This window comes from Phalacrocorax carbo, chromosome 2 (assembly GCF_963921805.1).
Source record: "Phalacrocorax carbo chromosome 2, bPhaCar2.1, whole genome shotgun sequence".
Taxonomy (NCBI): Eukaryota; Metazoa; Chordata; class Aves; order Suliformes; family Phalacrocoracidae; genus Phalacrocorax; species Phalacrocorax carbo.
The window spans coordinates 162835341-162857500 of record NC_087514.1 but is presented as its reverse complement, the minus strand read 5'-3'; the positions used below and the strand labels follow the sequence as shown (position 1 = coordinate 162857500).

Below are 22160 nucleotides of genomic sequence, written 5' to 3'. Positions count from 1 at the left end.
GTGCTTGCCATTTGAATTCCTGCACGTTTCAGTGTTTAAGGTCAGAAAGGAGTTCTCCTTTGCCTGGATGATGCTGCGACAAACTTGCTTGTGCCTGAGTGCTGCTGAAAAAGTCCCTCATAGCTGCACAGGCATTCTTTGGGGATTTCTGAGAACTTGTTTCTGCAAATTTGTTGCAAACAGAATGTGACATTTTGAGAATAAGCCTTTTACTGTAACATACACTTCCAATGGCTAGAGTTTTGCATATGTTTTCTGTTTAACTGGAGTATTGAAAAGCAGTGATTAGATTGGTTTCAGTTTACAAGTGTTCTTAAAGTAATGAAACACTTCCTTAAGCACACAGACACACACGAATTTGTGCACAATCCTGACTTTATTCTGTTATCTGAGCACTTTTTAAATAGTGGAAGTTTATAAAAACCATTTAGTTTTCTATGCCAGTACATTTTCCTCCTAATAGCAATTAATAACTGAACCTGAGCATTGCTCACTCCCTTCAGGCAGAAAAATATTTTCGCAAATATGGAAACGCTACTGTGGAGAACAGAATCTAACTGTTGGAGCTGTTAAGACACTTCACAAGTGCTTTGAGAGGAGAAAATACTGATGTCTAGGTTATGCTAACTCTTCAGAAGCGGAAGATTTTGTTTCTACTTTCCGAGAGTACTTGGAAGTTCAAATCTGCGCCATGAGGCTTTCTTGTCAAGGCACACGTGTGTACTGGCACTCCTGCCTTCAGAGCGCGATGGTAACCCTTAATTTGTCTACAGGAGATTCGTTCAATTTCATACAAAACTCTTCTCCCACTGCAAATTTATTTTTGTGTTAGTAAAGATATTGTTTGTGTTGCGAGTTGCCTTGATTGCCCATGACACATTTGAGACTTCAGGAGGCAGGGAGATGTATGTGGCAGTTCCTTAATAATTTGAGAGAGGAGGAAAGGTGGGGAGTTACATATTGATGTGTGTGATGGGACTTGCTAAGAATTTCACTTACCCTCTAACGTTGGGTTGGGGGACTGTTTTGTTCCTCCTAATGCAGAATGTAAATAAACGATGCGGTGCGTGGACGGCTGTTAAACTGCTGGGTGCTACCACTTTCATAGCATCCTTTTCTCGTGGTGTAATCCACCTTTGAAATTAAGTTTGCTACTTCAAGATGCGCTGCTGCATAGCTGTGAATAAAGAATGAAAAATAGCTTGTTTGGGCTTGTTCGCGTGTATTTTCAATGAAATCATTTGTTGACTCTGAAAAGGAAGCCATTAATCTTTGTAGTCTAAGATATTCCTCTGCTTAATGGAGAGGGCAGGTTGGTCCTGGCGAAGGTAAGGCAGTACAGCAGAGGGGAGTGCCTGTCTCTGGCATGCCGTGCCTCACGTTCGGTTTTGCACAGTAGTCACGGTAATAGTTGTGGCAAAGCAGTTATTTACAAGATGCACATGACATGGTTGTCTCTCATTGTGTTGCCGTGTGATGTTAACAAGTCGAGTATCGATAGCATTCAGTGCCACATGTTGCAGTGGTATAGATAAACATCAAAGGAAAAGCAAAAGGCACACGATGAAAAGGGTGCACCTGCCTGTCCCTGCCCTGCAAGGGTGCCGAATCTCTTGGGTGTTGCACTCCGACGCAGGAAACAAATACTTCTCGCTAACAATAGAACATTAAATATTTGGTGATCAAACTGAGTATTACTTAAAAGATTCTAAAGCTTTTTTCCCAACTCATTTTATTTTATTATTTTAATATGTGTTCGAGATTTAATTTTCGGGAGTTTGAGTCCTGGGGAGATCATTAGATGTCTTATGTGCATTTCTTCTCTCCAAACTGTTGCTTTTATCTACAGGTTTTAGTCTTTAAAAATGCTAGACTTGCTTTCATTGAGCTGTATGTAATTATTTACTAGTTGGGGTTTTTAATCCTGGTAGACCAATAAGCAAGTTGAAAAGAAAGGCCAGGACTCCTGTTTGCTTAGTTACAGGCTCTCCAGGCTCGTTCCTGCAGCCAGGGTTGCAGCTCACAGTGCTGCCTCTGTGTTGCGTCCTTTGTCTTGCAGCAACGCTGTCAAACAGTAACAGAGGAAACTCAGAAACATCTCAGATTTGTTTTGGACCTTTGCAGGAGTTTAAATGTTCCACACATGATTGTGTGTTTGGCTAGAAAATATGCCCAGGCATCCATAGGCATTTATTGCGTCTCTTCTGTTTTAAATCAGTCCTATTTGCTTCCTTAGTCCAGAGACATATTTTAGCAGCAAGTTACTTCATGTAATCTCCAGTATCTCCTTTGGATGTTTCTAGGAAAGCTCTCAAGTATGGCAAGACCTTTGATTGTGCAGAGATCCAGGTTGGTTAGGGATAGGCTAACGTCACCATGTGAGTTTGACAAGGGAAAAATGTGCTGAAATGGAAGGAAGGGGGTCTCAGTGTGATGGAAAATCTCTGTGAGGTTATCTTAAGACTTGAAAGGGCTTCTGAGGTGGTAACCATGCATCCTAAATTCAGTCATTGTGGTCTGGAAAATGAGGTCTGTGTGCTACATGAATTTAATTTTCTGCTGTTTGTTTTTCTTTTCCTAGTGTCCCAATGTAATATCAGCTTGAAGAAGCAGAGGAGTCGAAGTATCTTTAGCACCTTATTCTGCTGCTTTCGTGACTACAATGTCGAACCACCATCTACCAATAGCACCAGTGCTCTTCCTCCTTTGGTGGAGGAGAATGGAGGACTTCAGAAGGTCAGGCTTTTCTCTTACTCTGCTGTCGTATGGGTCTTTTGTAACCAAGGTTTAACTCTGTGCTTCTGAAGGTTTGTCTTAATAGGTTTCCCTCATGGGGAACATGTTTTGAGTTACAGAAAAAATGACTGTTTTGATGGTGGATAGCTAATATGATCTCTTCAGCTGCAATTTAAAATTAACTTTACTGTGAAAGGTATTGGCACTATACATTTTATAAGCAAACAACATTTAAAACCTGAGTAAGACACTAAAAAAATGTGGACTTCTCGTAAAACTTCAGATGCTGAGTTGCCTCTAGCTTTGGTTCTCTTTGCCAACTACAGGAAGGGTAAAATGTGTCCTCTGGAGCGTAGTGGAACTTCTTTGACTGGCAGTTGAAAGGGTTTTCAGTGACATAAAAACAGTTCAAAAAGAGGGAGAACCATAATTGTTTGGACCTGTTTTTTTTAACCTGTTCACCTGTATTTAATGCACACTGAGTCCAGAGGTATCAGCTTTTGGCCACTTTTCCAGGTTATTAAGCTTTATTTACCTGATAAGTCAAATTAATTGATACAAACTTTCAGTACTTCAAAGCCTTGAAGAGCAGCATTATGTTCATTGAGTTCTAGTAATTATATTGCTTTGCCATATTCATAAAACCACAACACAAATTATTTTATGTGTTCTTTTTAAATCTGATAACGTTACGAGCATTTGCATTATGAACTGAAGAACTGCAGTTCAATACATCAAACATAGGGATATCAGCTTTTCCATACCGTGGTGTTGTTCAGCACCCTCAAGACTCCACTGTCGCTGCACTCTTAATTGAAACACCATTCCCCTCGCACTTTTCCAGGGCTTTAAGAGATTGTATCCATGATGGGGAATAATAGCAGAAATGGAGACTTCTCCATCTTTCCACCCTTCTGCACTTCGCACTAATTTTTCATATTTGATGCAGCTGATTTCTTACCTACCTTGTCCAGTCCCTTTATTTTGTTTTGAGTTTTGCTTGTTACGTGTGAATTCTGAAAAGCTCAGGAGAAAGCAGAGGAATGTTTGGTGGGAGAGAGGAAAGGAAATGAAAGCCATGGAGACTAAGAGTGTGTGTGGAGGTAAAGCTGAACTGCAGCAGTTCGTGCTGAAACTGCTCACACAGAGGTAAAGTACACTGAAAATTTCTCTGCCAAGAGGAGGAATTGTATGTGTATTTTTAGACTTCTTTTGCTAGCCAAGGTACGTTCTGACTGAAATGAGGGGAGATCCAGCCTGGATGTGCTGAAGGGAAAGCTGAGTAGTGTGTAGCATGTATGCACACGTTCACCTGAAAAGCAAAAGGAATGGGAAACTAGTAAAATTTCCCTTTCCATTATCCTAGGGAATGGAAAGGAGGCAGAGGTGGGGCTCCCCGCAAAGTTCCAAATGAGAGAAAATGAGAGTTTATTAGAAAGAAATAAGTAAAGAAAAAAAAAGTTTGGTTTTTTTTCCTATAGTAAACGTGAGTTAAAATGGTCTCAGTCAGTAGCTTTCAGATTGCGTTTTGTAAAATTATTATTAATTACTTTCTAAATATATCTTATGCCTTGAGCAAGTGATTGCACGTATGTGCACACAAGTTTCCGTCCTCGCTCTGTGCTACCTTTGAGAACAGTTTTGAAGTTGTGCAATACTTGTACACGAGCCCATGACACAAATCACAGAATTCATGGCATTACCAGACTACAGCTTAATTGAGTAAAAAGTTCAAGGCATATTGTAAAACAAACGCACTCCAGTGACTACAGATCCTTGTAGAAGAAATCAAGTATGGCTAAGCTTTTGGGTAGTTCTTAAGTGAGTGCAAATAAGGCTGTAACATTTCTATTTTAAATGCAGGATTGAAGACTAATAAGCTATGTTATGTGGGTTTTTATGCTGTATATAAATATATTTTATATCTATAAATACATATTTTCAGTGCTAACACAGTGTAAGTAGGAAATTCTTTTAAAGAAAGAAAAACAGCGTTTAAGACTCAGATCTATTTGAACATCGTTACACTGTGAGGTTAGTGCTTTTTACCAGGAAAGCTGTGTTTTAGAACTGTGCAGGCTGGTTGGATTTAACCAAGTTACACTGAGCGTCTTGTCTAGATTCAGAAGTGATAAGTAATTTGGGGGAACATGCATGCAGCAGTGGGCCTCAGTTTCTAAACTGGTGAAATTAAATGTCCAGGAATTACAAAGTTACCTGTTTTAGGAAAGAAAAGAAAGCCTGACAACACACTGCTTAAACTCCTCTGCTTTTAATTAAAGCTCTTGTTGCGTTAATCTGCCTGCCAGGTTAAGAATAGGTTAAATTCTGTTGAGCTGCTCTTCAAATGGTCACTTGGTTATATCTGCCGTCTCTCTTGTACGTTGTATTAATAATTTATCACATCACAGGTGACCTCTGACCATGGCCCAGTCAGTTCACGTGTTGCGACCCTTTCCTTCAAAAATGAAAAAAAGAAAATTGCACAATAGTGTTAAATAGTTACTCTTGGAAACTAGTATAAAATGGCTTGGGCATACTTTCCTTGTGTCTTTACTGTTCATAGAGTTGTTACATGAAAACTGGTGATAAAGACTTCAGAGGAGGGAAAGGAACAGAGAAAGCTTTTTCTGGTTTCACAGGAGTTCAGTGTTTATTCTGTGTGGCTTCTGGTGTATTCTTGAATTTGATGTGACAAGATAACTCCCTTCTAATTAGGAGCCTCGAGCCTTTCAGTGTTAACCTGTTGTAAAGGAGGGAAAGCAGGGAAAAGTATTTCATGAAGTAATTGAAAACACAATTCTGAAATTTTGTTCTGAGTAATTGCATTGTGCTATTTCATTTTTTAAAATATTATTTTGCTGTAATAGCAAAAATGAAATCAGTGCTTCAGATTAAATCAGTGCTTCATTTAGTATTTTACCAAACTCTGTGACCTGATTATACTTGGCAAGTCAAGTGTCAAGTCACTTCTGGATAGGATTGGAGGAAACACCAGACTGAGCACGGTTTTGAACAAACGGGGTTTTTCAGCACTGACTTCTATTCCACTAGGGGGAAAAGCCCAACAACTTCTTTAAAGTGTTGAGTTCACTTTTAAACCTTCTACTCACAGAGCAGCTGCTTGTCCAAGTGTGATTCTAATACTGGTAATGAACAATCTATTCTGTATCTAAAGATTCAATACAATATTTTTCAATAATAACTTGTATTTACTGAAACTATTGTATATTTGTTTTTCTCAAAACGTGACAGCTTTCTAGTGCAACACAAAGATGTATTCCAAGACGTAATGTCTATTACAGTGGGTATATCAGCCTGGCTACAGTTTGGATGCCGAGCCAGATGTGCCATTGAGAGCGCACAATGTTCAGCCTCATGAAATCCTTGCAAATTTTTTTCTGCCTCCTCAGCAGCAGGCAGCTCACCAAGACCTTCCAGCCAGTTTTTTTTAGGGTCCAGAGTGTTGGGAGAGGGAAATGGTTTTTTTGTTCTTTTCTGAGTAAATTCAAGTCTCAATTTCTGTTCTTAAGTTAGCAACTTGACTCAGTTCGTGTATTTTCTGGGCATGCTTCTCGGTGTAAGTTCTTTTTTTTCTTCCTGGGTAAGTTTGTTACCTGAGTTTTGAAGTGTTTGCAGGTACAGATTTCATCTGCCGGCTTCAAGGAGGGATCTAGATAGAGAAAGGTGAGAAAAGCTACATGCAAGCTGGCTCTCTCTTCCCTTCGCCTTGAGTCGTGGTGGGTGAGGAAGTTCTGACAAGTCTATCAGCACTTTGCCATTTCACTTACAACCCACTTCCACCGGAGTCATCTCTGCTTTTGCTTCGCAGTTAGATCCAAATCGGGCAGATGGCTCGTGTTCAACAAGATGAAACATGAATGAGGAAAGGGGTTTTTTTATACTTCTTGGATTAGAAGAGAAGGTCTTGATCCACACTTAGCAGGGAAGAAGACAGAATTAGAAGAAGGTTTATTCCAGGAGCAGCAGCTGCCCCCACTGCTTTCCCTGTAACAGGAATGAAGCCAGAAAGGTCAAGTCCTTGAATTTCCACCTCACCCATCCTAACCACAAAAGAGTTAGGGTCTCCTCCCCACTGCTTGTTGCCGCATGGTGCTGCCATCTCCAAGGTGATTCTGGAAAGCCGTTTTGATGAGCTACTGTCATGTCCCTAATGGTCCTGTCTGCTTCAGGGATCTCTATGTATAACACACTTGAAAGTGCAGGGGAAGGGATCTTCTCTATCCAGCATGAATATGGTTCACCAGAGTGAGAAAAACGGCCTGTAGGGAGCACGTTCTTGAGGTCAAAAGCAGTATCTCCTTCGTGGAAGAGACCTAGAGGAGCCACATGAGCATGCACTCTTTGATGGGGAGTCTATTAGTAGCGTGCTTTCTGAGCAGACGTGGAAACCAGTCTCACCCCTCATTGCGGAGAAAGATAAGTGAGATTAATGTAAGTAATAGTACTCTTCCTCCTGCTTAACCTTTGCTGATCAGAGCAAGAAGATTCCTCATGTTTGGTTCTATTGGTCACCATCAGCATGCGTTACATAGGCCTGTTTAGAAAAAAAACCCTCTGCACGGTTATGTTTGGTTACTCTGACTCCGTCTACTCCTTCTGACCTTCTTTGCCTCTCCAAAAAGTCTTCTGTATTAAGAGACAAAGCTCGACAGTCCAAGTCAATGAAAGAGTCAAATAGCTACTGTATTACTGTTTTTAAAGAACCTATCATGGTCTAGTATAAGCTTTGTGTTAAAGAAACAAATATGATAAATCTGTTCTCTTGATCAGCTGCTTCTTTTAAGGGGCTATTCTTTAAAATGAAACGGCTCCTTATCTTTGAATACAAACTGTTTTGAAAGAAGCAGAATGGTGTGGTCTGTCACTTCTGATGCTCATTGATGCCGTACACAACCACAGACAGGCAGCGTTAATGAGCAGATGCAGTACTGAAAATGTTGTGTGTCTCACACTAAAATTCTTTGGCTAAGGGACAAGGTAGGATTTACAGTTCAGCTGTATATATCATACCATTAAAAAGACCCCACCTAAACGTGATTTCAGTGGCTGGACAAATCAGTTCCTGGGTTATCTTAGTGATACAACAGGGAAATTTTGGCATTCTAGGAACAGCTTTGTCCTGTTACCAGCATTAGGAGCTCGTGGAAAGACTTCAACAAATGCAGTCATCTGTCATCTATTTCAAACGATAGTGTTATGACCTACTTCCCTTCCTGTTCCAAAGCATCAGGAAATGAGGCAGGACACTTTTAAAAAGTTTCCCATAGCAGGCTTGCTTTTAAAAAGCATTTCCCTGTTCATGAACGCTTTACGCTTTACCAGCAGACTCTTGCATTTATCTTCCTGCTTGTTTTTCCAGTAGTCGTCATTACCGTTTTGATTTTTGCATAGGTACTTTTAGGGTTCCTCTTAGGAAATTTTCTTATTTTCCTTGTGTTTTGATTTAAGAAATTCTGCAAGAAAAACAAAGCCAACAGTAATGCAAGTCCTTTAGCAACCTAGGTTCTGAATTCCCATGAAAGTCAGGCTTAACAGTAATACTGTGGGGTGCAGCTCTTGCTTCAAGAGATTGCCAAAATAGAAAGCAAGTTACACCACAGTGAGTGCCTCTTGAAGTCTGCGGGAAAACCTGGTGTGATACACAGCTATATTTGTGTCCAAGAGTAAGATAATCTTGTACCGTAACTGTGGATATGCCTCTCGTATACTGTTTTCGTCCGTTGACAGAAGAGGAGCTCCAGTTGTATTTTCTTCTCTCTACCAGTGAATGCAAAAAATGCCTTTAAAAACAAAACAAGACACGAGTTTGCAATCTGCTCTGCCTGCGTAACCATATCCTTGATAACAGTTTGATCGTGGGCCAGCTAATCTGGCTGGCACCTACTCAAATTCACTCCTTTCTCAAATGGCCCACAAACTTTAGATGATATTGCACTAACAGGACATTAACGGGCTGAATTATATTTCTTTTCTTTTTTTGCCATTATCACGAGGAAAACTTGGATTCTTGCCAGTTTTTGTGCGCGCGTGTGTTTTTATAGGTATCAGATGCTTTTTACTAAAGCAGGCTCCTTGATAGTTCACAGTAGTTGCTGCTCTCTAGCTGCTTCATCAGCTTCTCTGGATTTTGGTCAAACTTCAGTAAAAATTTCTGCTGTTGTAGCAATAAAAAGAGGACTTAAAAAATAATGTTGAATTACTTTTGTTTGTCAGTGATGTGTCAACACTATGTTAGACTCCAAAACAAGTGAGCACAAGACTTCTACAGCTGGAAGAGGGTGTTCTAATGTTAAAAACAGCTCTTTCAATAGATAGTTAGTCTGCTGTTAGCCAGAGCCTATGTTGTCCAAGTAATTAAAGAATAAAATAATCTACCTAAGCAACATCTGTTCTTGAAAGGTCAGCTTCCTTTTTGGTTTTTTTTTTTTTTGTGCAGTGTCAACCAGAAAACAAATACTTGTTTTTGACAGATTAGAAAGATTAGAAAATGCAGTTTCTACTTCCCAAAATATTTTACATATTGAGGTGGTGACCCTGTGACCAGCCTATCTCCATTTAGAGGCTGTAGGTGGAAGTGCCTTTGTCTCCGTGTGTCGGGTCCAAGGGTGAGCAGAGAGGTCAAGTTGGCCGAAGATTGTCTTCTCTTCTCCCAAGTGCAACACAAAGTGAGGCCGGGGAAGACCACTGATACTGTTGTCTCTATCTGGGTGAAGAAAGTGGGAGTCCTTGGATTGGTTTGTCATCATCACGTCTGTCTTGGGCATTTGGCTGTGGCCTAAGTGAAAATGCTGGCTTTTCTGAGGCAGTTGTCTCAAGCGAAGTTAACTTCAAGGAGTGGGCTTCTGCCCTGCTACCAAGGTCTGGCTGAGCCTCTTGTTGCTGCAGTGAAAATAAATAAATATACCCATTAGTAGATCTTAAAGCTGAGAAAGTTACAGTAAATACAGGTACTTTCTTATTATCATCTCTTATTAATCATGGCATGGGTTTTACCAGTGCAGTCACCTAAAAATCATAAATGCCAATATACTAACCAATCATTTCAGCGACTAAAATGCAAGATCCTGTTTTCATTTATTTTTTTTTACCCTGGTTTCTTGAGTACTTTGAACTTTTGGTTTAAAAATGTTTGAGTGCTACATTTACTGCTTCAGACCTTTGTTCTACCCTTAAAAAGCCATTACCCTTACAGTGATTTTTTTTCTTTTTCCCCAGGGTGACCAGATGCAGGTCATGCCTATACCAAGTGTATGTATTTTTATCCCTTTTTCTTTTAATAATTTTCATAACTTTTGCTTTGATTCATCTTATGTTGCAGCCTAACAGGTCTGGTTTGTGTTGCATGTTAACAGAAGGATTTTATGTTGTGTCTGCAGTGTTGTGTACTCAGAGATGAATTGAACTGCACGTGTTGTACTGGGACTAAAAGAAGAGTTTGGGTTTTACATGGTTTTCATCTTGCATCTCAGTTAAATTCATTTCTGAACTTCTATCATTTTGAAAATGCGTGATGTAGTCTCAAAGTTGAAGTTACTTATTTTAATAGAGACAAAAGGTGACTCATCACTATGTGGGACACAGTTACAAAAAGCTTTTCCTCTCATTTTTCCCTATATTCCAGTTTGAAAAGAAGAGTTAGAAACTAAAGAATTTGTTTGAAACAAGCCACTTGAGGAAAACAAGAGAGTACACTGACCATAGCTGCATTACTGCACTCGTTCGAGATGATGGTGCTGTTTTACGGGCCTTAATATTTCTGCTTATCTTCCCTGGATTAAACTTGGAATGCCATTTGGCATCTGAATTATTTCTCAAAACTAAATAAAAGGAAGGGAAAAAAGTTGTTCGAAGTAAAGCTTTGAATTTAATTAGGTTTAACCTTTTTTGGTCAAAAAGCTGCTCTTTTTCTACTTGTTTTTTTTTTTTATGTGGATGAAGACTTAGACTTTTTAAATCTGGAAATAACTTTTTTTTTTTTTTGAGCTCCTTTGCTGTTTATAATACTTCATTACTGCAGTTTTCCAGGAAATAGTAGTGCTGATGTGTGGTGTTGCTGGCACAGCCCTCTTTCTTGAGGGATTTGGTAGCCCTGAATATTTCCCAAGACATCATATTTTTTCCTCTTTCCTTTCCTTCTCACGTAGCCCAGCGTTACAAGACCTGCTCTAAGAACCCTGTCCGTGCTGCAGTGCAGTAGTGTCAGATCACTGTAACTGTGCAGATCACTTCCCCCCTTCCCCACTTTTTCTTGGATTTCAGAACTGTTAGAAATTACTCTTTGTTGCTTACCTTTTATTTCTAATACAAAATTACTTCTAATATGGCTCATGCATATGTTCACGTGCATGTGTGTATGTATGTATACACATGCATGTTATTTGTATAAATGCAAGTCTGGGAATAGAAGACTTTGGATGTTCAGATATACTGATTTCTAATTTACTTTTCCTTTTCCATAGCTGCCAGATTCTGTTTGGTGGCTGTAGTTGCTCTCCTACTAGTTATTTGAATGTAAAACAAGTTCTGGCTGACCTGGAATAAAATTTTGCCTAAGAGTGAGTGTAGGTATTAATGACATAAGAATTCAAAGAGAACAAAAATTTGAAATGACAGATGTGTACAGCTTTGTCAGAGGCAAACATGAAATGAGATACTTTGCTAGAACACCATCTTCCTGATGTTAAGGCAGTGCTCCGTTAGATTTTGGTAGTGGTAGGAAAATTAAATGATTCAAGCAGGGTTTTCTTGTTTGTTTTTTTTCTCTTTCCCTGATAGCTCAACTGTAATTTTGCTGGCACCTATATTCCCAGCACTTTAATGAGGCAGTAAAATTAACTTTGCGGTCATGACGTCGAGTTCTCAGTGAGCAGGTGACTCAAACACATTTGTTTCTCTTCTCCGGTGCCACCTGATGCCTTCTTCCAGCAGGACATGCAGGTGTTGTCAAGCAACCATCACCCGCAGGCAGTTGCGTGACATTTACTCTCCTGAGTATCAGAGTGCTTCTCGTTGTCAAACAGAAGCCAGCGAGCATTAGTACGTAATAGTCTAAATAAAGCCAGAAGTGAACTGCGTATGGAGAAGGTGGTAGGAATGAAGATGCAAAGCCAACATGATATTTGCAAAATGCCTAAAATTAAAGCCCTCCTTTTTGCCAGTCTTACAAGGGCTGTTTGTCCCGAGCACTGCAGCCCAGAGGTTCACTCTGAGGCAACTCTTAACCGTGTGATTAAGACCCATTAAGGCAGAAATTCTTGGTGCTTTGCTACATAGGGTCATGGATGACAAATAGGCTGTTTGAATGGTATGTATTGTACATACCAGGAGAAAAAATCTTCTAAACAGACGCAGAGTAAGCTTGGTCATACTTAAGTTGGACATTTACTTTTTATAAGGGTCATTGCAAATATAATCACTTCAGGTGTTCTTTAGAGACGCTGAAAAGAGCACTTCTGGCTCCCTGCTCGTTAAATGTTCAAGTTGAAGCCTCCAGTCAAAATATGGGGACTTCTGGAGCTTTAACACGCATGTATAAATCTGTTAGTCTGCTGAGGTCACCTGTTTGCAAACTTCCATTGCTTTACATACATATGTGCCATACCAGTGAAGTGTGTCTTCTGCTGAATCAGATTTTTCCTGTATTAATTGCACTTAATATAAAAACTTGAATTAATACGAATTTTTACTTAGCTGTTGGTAGAGATAACTGCTAAGCAAGAAACATTGCAGCTCCAAGTTAGGCCCTTCAGAAAATAGAGAGAGTGCAACTTTGGGGTTTTTTTAAAGATGAAATGTATCCTGTTTGTATTTCATATTCTGAAACCGTTTCAGATAAGACATAGATTAAACAGCAGCATAATTGATTTTTTCCTAATACTGCAAAAGTATTTATTTTTAGGGCTGAAATGAACGCACACAAAATTAGAGAGAACGGTAGCAGCTGACACTTTGTGATAGACCTGACTTAAAAATATATTAAGTGTAGCTCAGGATGCCTGTGCTTTCATGGATTTTTCTGAGCTTTGTTTGGAAAGGAGTATGGTAGAGAAATCAAAGTCGGCCCATAGCAACTTCAGCACTTGTTTTCATTCTTCTGAATGAAAAGTAGATGGAAATGCAAAGCCATACTCATGCGCCCGCTTAATATGGGTTGGAGTGTCCCATTTCTTTTGTTGAATTTAAAATCCCGGTATTAAGGAGTAGTACCAAAAGCAGTCCTCAGAATCCCTGCAGAAGTTAAATCTTAGCATCGGGATACTGTTTTTTCAGCTGTCCTCACCTACATTGAGACAATTTCTTGTTACAGCTTTTTCTAGAAGAAATTTTGCTAACTGCCTGTTTCATAACAGGGGCTAGTGGCTTTTGGAAGCTGTGTTTTAAATGGTAATAATTTCTCTTCTATTAGAGTACTTCTATGCGTAACTGCTGGGAGAAGCTGTTAGTTATGTAGAGTGCAACCAAAAGTGTGAACTGAAGGGAACATGAACAGCAAATTAATGTGCTGCACTTAAGCTAGACAACATTTCCAATATACAAAGGAAGGGCTTATTAACTCTGATACTTGTCTCTGTGGGAAATATGGGCCTACAGGGAAGAAAGGTTATGATTGCTTTATACAGTAAATTTCTGAAAGGTTTGTGTTGACCCGCTGTTTATGCTTCAACCAAAAGTCCTGTTTTCTTGCCACCACCACCCCCCTTTTTTTTTTTTCTTCCTTAGGGAATATACTATTTCCACGGGACTGAAGCAGTGCAGCAGTCGTTTCACTACAAGGTCTGTTAAGCTGATCAGCCATGAGACCTGGCTGGAATGCATAAAACCCAAACAGTGACTAGTTTAAAAGCTTTAACATGTATACAATTTATGTCTTGTTGGAATTGAAGACCAAGCTAGGACTTAGAGTACTGAGATACCACATGTTATTTTTCTGCTGAGTTCTGTGGAAGTCTGCAGTCTTTCGGAGAGTATTGCGTAGTAAATATGAGTTGCTGTTAGCCACAATGAAATACTCTTAATCTTCTTAGATACCTGTAAAGCTACTATGTTTAAAAAAACTCATTATCAAAGATCCATAACTATTTGCTATTAACTATGATGAAAATCTGGTAATTACAACTCTTCTTGGATATGTCTCCATTAGCGAGGAAATTAAAATACAATATTGAGTAATGCTTGTTTCTGCCTAAAAGCTTTGCTACTCTTGGCATGTGGAAATGGCTTTAGATCAGAAAGCTCTAACGGCAAAACAAATGGACCAATATCCTACGTACAAATCCTTTAAGTTCCTAAAGCCTCAAAAATGTCATCCTTACTCCAGAGCCCTACGCTAGATGTTTAGCAGTCTCTCAACTTAGAGCGCCTTCAGCGTCAGAATAGTTTCCGTGACCCTGTTAGGTTATCAGGTGGCAAATGTGTTTTCGCAGTTGAGGGCAACAGAGATACAAGTTTTGAAACGGAAAATTTATTTCTTCTGATCCTCAAGTGTGCAAATGGTTGACCAGGTGTCTTTGAAGGCAGGATCAGATTGAATTCAAGAGCCAAAGCTTGTGGAAAGGTTGGTGTGCCCTAGTGGGAGACTCTCCCTTGGACAAACCTTGAAGTGTAGTCTTGTTAGGTAGAGTGAGGTCAATAATTACACATTATCTCCTAAGGCAGTACTGAAAAGGGAGAGAAACTCTAGCAGTAACCAGCATCTCTGTGTAGATACCCCAGGTAAGCTTGTTCCTCTCCCAGCCGATGCTTTTGAGAAAGCAGAGCTGCAGGTGGATGAGGAAGACAGGAACAGGCTGTCTCTCACCATGCAGTCAGGAATTCGGGTTCTCAGAGTTGAAGGTTCTTCCATTTTGTAGTCCTTGGTGTATCTCCATCCTTCTCCAGATGATAGAATGGACAGGTGTATCAGGTGTGTTAGGTCCACCATACTGCTATGACAGGCATAGTAGTTTCCGTATAAAAACCAAAGATATCTGCGATACGACAGTGCTCATATTTTTCATATAAACATTTTTATATGAAAGAAGATATATTTCTATATATTTTCCATACATACATTTTCAGTTTGAAAAAGAAGTCACACAGCAGAAGAAATTGCTGGCTTTGAACTGCCAGTGCAGACTACGTAGTCAAAAATTCGAATTAAATACTAACAGTCTTGAGAGTACAAAAATTAACTGAATTATTCTGTAAAAAAAAAAAAGTACGCTTAAGGTTTCTTGAGATGTTCCTACCTTTTTCTTTTCTTCAAAGACGAGAAATCAGTATCAGAACATAGGTTCTGAAGTTTACTCTCTTTCAGTGGGTCTGATTTTTCTTTCAGTAAGCTTTTAGTCTATTCAGGTTGCAAGTCTAGATCCTTCTTACTATGAAAAATTGAGGTGGGGTGCCTAAATAACTCTTAGGTTTTGAAATACGAGGGGAAAACCTGAATTCCTTAGATCTGGTCCTACTTGTAAACCAGCAAAGGTGGAACTCAAGCAGTTGTGGAATTAGTGTAATCTGGAAGGAGTAGCCTATAAATTGTGGTCTGGTTAGGTTACTGAGATAGACACATTCTTTACAGGCATTAAGCAGCAGTTGTTTTTTCTTGAAGGTCATTGTTAGATGTATGCTGAGAGAAAATGCATTGAGGCAAGTGGCTTGTAAGCAAGGCAGCTTCCATTTTGGTAGCTGAAGAATTTATTGACATTAATCATAAGGAACTAAATCAATTTCAGTGAAATCCCCCAATAACTTACACTTTAGCTAAAGACACTTTCATTTAAGTCCAGAACTTCATTTGTTAGTTACTTCATTTAAACAAGAACGTAGGAGGTCGGTATCTATCAGCTTGAGCCGACGCCTGAGATCAGTCAGTGGTTAATAATCTGTACTTGGTGGGGTAGGGTGTTAGAGGGCACCTGACTCATCTGTTTGTCACCCGCTGTCTGCAAAGGGCTGCCCTCGGATCTCTGCAAGCACCTCTACAAAAGGCTATTGAAAAGAACAAAAAACACGATAGATGCATCCTTGCCAGAGCAACGTTGTCTGGACAGATAAAATGATAGTAAAAGAATGAAGTTAGAGTTCTGTATCCAATTCTTAATTACTTTCATTTCCTCTCAGTCTTGAGCCTCTCCCTACTGATACTTTTCTATAAAGCTAGTCCTTTTCCTTCATTAAAAAAAACCTCTTGAAGCAAGTGGCAGCAGCGTTTCAGCTTCATATGGAAGCGTTCTCCCCCGTTTCTGATATTTCAGGAAGTATCCAGTGCCAAAGGCTAAAATACCGTAACTGTATTGCAGATTGGGATGTTAAAGTGGGGAATGAGCGATCGGAAGACTATGTGACGGTCTGCATTGCTTTCAGAAAAATTGGCAATTAATGTAATTGGTACCATTCTTTAGTCAGGGCAACGTACTACAGAAGAGCCTGGTTTAAGAGAGCTTTCTTTACTGTAATTTTAATACCTTGATTGGGAAAGTAATCCACATGAAAGCTTGGGGTCAGCACCCTCACAAGTGGTGGAAATAAGAGTGGAGACATGTCCTGGAAGATAAAATTAGTAATGCTGGCTTTCTTCAGGATTGATTTCTCCACTTTAGCATCTTTCATGGCAAACAGAAGTGACGATTTCTGTAAATGTCCATCAGTGTGATAAGGCTGGAAATGGCATTGACTGTGAATAGGAGAAGAACAGCATCCAAAGTGAAGGCATTAGGAAGAGGGTCACTGGAAAATATATCAAATGTCCCATTTTTCACTGTTGGGTTTTTTTTTTAGCTAGTGGTGTGTTTTACCATTTTCATTGCCAGTGCCTTGGAGGTCATTCTAAACAAGTCTCTCATTTAAAAAAATAAAATAAAATAAAAAAAAAACCCGCAGAAGTCTGTATGGGTATTGCATGAGCCATTAATTTCCATACATGTACTTGAGATGAGCCCTGAAAAACATTCAACTTCGAGTCATGTATTTCAGTTCCCAGTAACTACTAGAATAGTAATGTTGGCAGAAGAGTACCCCTTCAATAGAGGTTTTACTTTTTTTTGTTGTTGTTTTCTTCCTTTCTTCTTTTTGTTTTTAGCCACCAGCTAAATACCTCCTGCCAGAACTGACAGCATCAGACTATGGGAAGAAGTGTGTGGTCATTGATTTAGATGAAACTTTAGTGCACAGTTCATTTAAGGTAAGTAAATTCAAAAGCGAATTTTTTTGCGACTTGAATCTCTCAGTGAATGTTGCAGGAACTGTTAAGCTTCTTAACACGTTAACTGGTCTTACAGGCTCCCCCAGGATGCCTGGTAGTTCTCATCATTACTCCTATGATTATTCAGCCTAATTTAGCTGTAAGGGGAGTAACAGAGACATTGCTATTTTTTTTTGATTCTGAGAAAGTCACACCGACTGCAGTAAGGCCTTGAATGGTTGTTGACTTTATGGCTTTAAATGGTAACTATTCCAGCAAGGACCCGTATTTTAATGGGTACAAAACTCGTTGCACTGAAAATACGGTTTCGTTTTTGATGTTTAAATGATGCCATAGTTAGTCTAGGAGAATGGAAATTCAGCACAGCTTTATGCTAGGTTAGATGTACCTTAAAGCAGTAGATGTTGGGCACCAGTGATTGCTGTACTCTTGCTGGAGAAGATAGCTTTCCATGTCAGGCTGCTGTACCGATTGCAGTAAGGTTTGTTGTTTGTTCGGTTTTTTGTTGGGTTTTTTTTTTTGGTTTGGTTTTTTTTAAGTATTTAGCTTTCACAACAGGAAAGGAAATAGCATGTAGCTGTTGCTGTTGAGTCAGACATCTTGTAGAAGCAACTTTTATAACCGTTCAGATTTCAGCATGTGGTGGAAGCAGTGGTATTTTTCTATTGTTTAAATAGGGCTAAAGTTAGAATAGGAGAATTCAGAAATACAAAGAACCTAAATCGGCTCAGAGTACTGGTTGCATTTCTGATTTGCAAATGTCAGGCAAGGTGAAGCATGCACTGGTTATATACTTCGCTACTGGAGAATTTTTAAGAATCAGTGGTAGGTTTCCTTATTAGTAGCAGGCTAGAGTTACCACCAGCTTTATAGCCTTCTTGGTTGCACTCCATTTTTCACTGCTAGCATAAACTCAGCATTTTAATCCTGCAATATTTAGTTGCCAGCATTTAAATATGCAAACCATAATTGATGTTGTGGTTAGAATTTGGCAACAGCCTGTCTTTGTTGACTTACAAGAAGAACTTATATGGAGATACTAGAACAAATATTCCTCTGCCTCAAACTGAAACTAAGATTCTTCTCTGTCTTTATTGTGCCTAATGATATATAACAATTTGTGGTGGCGTACAGGAACCTCTTAACCTCGGTGCCAGATCCTTGTCTTCCATACCCAGACCGAACTTGCACTTGAGAATTTTTCAGGGAGATTAGAAACACAGCTCGATTGGGAAGGGGGGACCATGCCTTCCTAATTCAACAAGAGTCAAAAATAGGAAGGGAAAGCTGAATTTAAAAGTCTAGATTTACATGAAAATAATGAAGTATTAGGCTTAGTGTTATCGGAAATGTTAAAAGTAAAGTTTGTTTTCTGAATGCTGTGGTGGGTAAGTTTGTACTGTGATTTTCCTGGGTTTTGAAACAAAATGGGATTCAGTTTAGGTGTGTTTTTTTTTTTAAACCATTTTAAAGAAATACATATTTAATGGTTGATATAGTGTAAATCCTTTCTTGTAGGATTGAGGTTTGTCTTTATTGCAGAGTGTTTTCTTAGTGGGTTCATTTTAATCATCCCATTTATCCAAATGATATTTAATGGGCATTTAAATGATGTTAAACAGCTATTTAAGAAAAATCAAAAGATTATTCTACTTAGTCTTGAACACTGAATAATGTTTTGTGTTAGGAGAAGAAAACTGGTCCTTTTTTGTGTGAAGTAAATAGTGTTAGGCAAACGTTGCAGTTTCCACAGTATTAGAGTCTTAGGGCTACGATGGCATTATCTCGATGTGAAGCCCTGTGATGGGAGTGTGTAAGAGAAAAGCAAGTGTTGGAGGAAACGGCTGTAGTTGGTCAGTGTCTGGCACCGTCAGCGGTGCTGCGTGGATCTTCTCTCATTAAGGGAGATACTTCAGCTGAAGCAAGGCCATTGCGGTCATCAAAAATAGCGATGGATTTCCATAAGAGCAGGAGGTTTAACACCTATATGCACACTGCTCTGCTGCTCTGCCTGAATAATCAAGTTACTTTTGCAGTTTCTTTTAGTTGGGGTTTTGGTTTTGGTTTTGGTCTGCGTGTCCTCCGTTCCCCCCCCCGTCCCATCCCATCCAGTCCCCCCCCAAAAAAAAACGTCTGCTCTACCCAGGCATGTTCCCACTTAAAAGCTGTAAAAGCATACATCAATTTGTGATTTTTAGTACAAAAGGCTTCATTTAAAACACATTTTAGAATTCATAATTCTGTTATGAAATAGGCTTCATATTTCAAATGCAGGTAATTTTTTTTGAACACTACCAGCGAGGCAGAATATTTAAAGTGCTCTTTTATGAAAGCAGCAACATCTGAAGGAGGGTAATTCTTGTATTTTTATGCCCCTGCATATTTGTGAAGCTTTAAGGAGGTACTAGTCTTTCATGTTAAGTGCATATTAAAGGAATAAAGTTTGGGGTGCTTTGGCAAGAGTAAAAAAGGAATAGATAGACATTATAGTTATCATTCCCATCATGAAACAATAATAGAAGCAGAAATCATAAATTATTAAATCAAGGAGATGTAAACACGGTTTTGTATAAAATGAATTAAACCACATGCAAGTCTGGAATGTAGTCATACTCAAAACTGTCTGTGAAACACTTTCAGAACATTTAAAACTCTGAAGCTTTTTATTAAATAGAAACAGTTCTACCTAAAGTCAAGGTTTTCAATGGAAAGACGTCTTCCTTCACGCCCTGTCCCTGTGGCTCCCACTCAAGACATGTACGTGCTTCGCGTGTGCAACCCCAGAAACCTTTACCCAGCAAACTGCTGCAGACTTTTCTCCTGTCTTCCCATCATGATGAAGCGCAGAACCTCAGTCCACGCTCTCTTCCTCATCGCTTGTGCCGACCAGAAAGCTACGTAGTACCTGAAGTATAAGTGGAGGAAGCAAATATGTAGTTGAGTGGTTTACTTAGTGCTACAAAGTCTAAGGATGAGTTTTAGTTGTTAGCAAAACTTAGGTAGTCTAAACAGATGTGGTTTTTCTGTGACATCTGGTTGCTGCTGCTCCTGTTAAGAAAGTTTAGTAATAGCTGTATTTTTATCAGTGGGCTTCAAAACCTTTGCAACTTGCAGTGACCTATTCTTTTTCTGCTGGTACAGAATATTTATCTCGCTTAAGGGCGTCATGCATAAATTCTTCAAGTGTGTGCAAGCCTTTTCAAAGTACGCACAGAGCTGGCACCCACTTGAAAACTTCGGTGGCTGAGTCTTATTGATAGTTCATTTGGGCTTCTTTTAAAGTGAAGCTTCAGCATGTTTTTGTGTGCCTGTTCTCTGGCTATTGGAGACGCTGCAGAGTATCTTCTCTGTCTGAGGGGCTTCATGCAGGTAGCAGATGGGAGCTTCCCCTCTTTTGTTTTTCAGAGGCAGAAAATGTGGATTCTATCTTGAAAATTGCTTGACCTCAGCTAAACAAAAATCTAGGTTGTATCTGTATTTGAGTTATTGATGGTATTTGAGGAATTCTTCAGGTCATACTAGCACAGCAGTCACAACAGAATGGAGTTTTCCAGCACCAGCTGCTCTGGAGGTTTGGTTGCCGGTACTGGTTGGTTAGGATGAGGAGATTCAGCGTAGCTTCTCATTTGCCCTCTGATGCAGCACTTGCACGTCAGAGCAAAACATCTTCCTCGTTGCTTTGCTACTGAGGGAAGGTGTTGCCCTCCATATAAATTCTTACGGTCCTCCTGCTCTCCCCACAGGGAGGTCATTTAACAGTGGAATTAGAATCTTGTTTTTCCAGGGAACAGGATCAAAGTGATGCTGTCAGGTTAATACTGCAGGATTCTTTTTTCCCTACCATTTTTCACAGAGCACCTGCTTAGGCTCACCAGTTTGTGATCTGCTTCTCAGTCTCTTTACGTTGGCTGTTCCTCTGCTTTCTTGGCACCCCTCACCCCCCTAAATGGGTTTGAAGGCCGTTTCTCGTGTCTCAGATTCTTCAGGAACGTGCTTTTTGGTGGTACTTAAGATCAGTCTATTGGCTGATGCAGAAAACCAGGTGGGAAAGTCTGTGCAAATCTGATAGAGCTGAGCAAAGATGCTTTCTAGCCTTAGTAATACCATACCAGTTACCAGCCAGACTACTCCCAGCCTTTGTTTTAGGCTGTTATCCATGAAGCCTAATGTCTGTTAATCAGTCCTGTTAAAACTATATTTGGCAGCTCTGTATCTCAGCCGTTTACAAGCTGCGGATCATGGAGTGAGTTACAAACTTCAGCCAGGCTTGTTTACGTGATTTTTTATTTTTTTTTTTTTAAATCACGGACATAACGTAGCGCCTGAGCCATACGAAAGGATTGCGCCAAGTTTGATGTCCATTTGAACCAGTAAACATTCTTAGCTGTGGATCCCCTGACTACCACTACTATCTAGCCAAGATTAGACTGTGTGCTCTTAAACTGTCTACAAGGACATTTTTCAGCTTTCCAAAGTAAATTTACTTGACCAGCAGTTTTTCCACAGTAAGTCTTAATAAATAAGTTGTATTGAACAGGCTAGAAAAATGGAGTCAAGGACTTGGGCAGAGTGCGCCTGCTCGTCCCTTTTGAATAAAAATGCAGCTTTACATGATTGATTTCGTTGGTATAGTATGTTCTCGAGGTGTTGCATCTTCAGAATCATTTAACTAAACGACTTAAGTCTTGTTGCAGCTTGTTGCTGCTCGTGATCCAAATATAACCATTAGGTATTACTTTTAACACTGTCTTTATTTTTAATTAATTACTAATTGATGACCCAGAGTAGAATGTGTGAAGCACATAGCTGAATTTGTCATCATCCACACAGACTAGATGAAAGAGTTATCCAAATAGATACTTAACCTGGTGAACACACTCAGCGGTAGTGGGAGTTATTCAAGCGTAAAGCGTATTACGTTGTATGAAACTTAAAAATACAAGAGAGGAGCGAAGTGGTGAATACAGCCGTGTAAGGCTTCTGACTTGTGTGTGTAAAGGGGCACACACAGAGTGGACCTGTAGAGTCAAGAACGCTTATTAACTTGTTCCTGAGAAGTAATTACTCTTCTCTTTCACACCTCTAACATTTGCCTTCTAATGATTTTATTTTTAATGTTGATTTATTTCCTTGTTATTGTTTCTAGCCAATTAGCAATGCTGATTTCATCGTTCCTGTTGAAATTGATGGAACCATACATCAGGTAAGCACTGTTGTT

General features: G+C 39.5%; 1 protein-coding gene across 6 annotated transcripts in view; it reads left to right on the top strand.

The window, feature by feature from the left end:
* Nucleotides 1-22160, top strand: part of CTDSPL (CTD small phosphatase like) — an 84945-nt gene that overhangs the window by 45140 nt on the left and 17645 nt on the right. For 2 of the 6 annotated variants that reach the window (XM_064445127.1, XM_064445126.1), the window contains exons 2-6: nt 2582-2736; nt 9976-10008; nt 13480-13533; nt 16820-16921; nt 22089-22145. In XM_064445127.1, the coding sequence (XP_064301197.1) occupies nt 2582-2736; nt 9976-10008; nt 13480-13533; nt 16820-16921; nt 22089-22145 (401 nt within the window). The remainder of the gene's footprint in view (nt 1-2581; nt 2737-9975; nt 10009-13479; nt 13534-16819; nt 16922-22088; nt 22146-22160) is intronic. The other 4 variants (XM_064445129.1, XM_064445128.1, XM_064445131.1 and 1 more) reach the window with 2 other exon arrangements.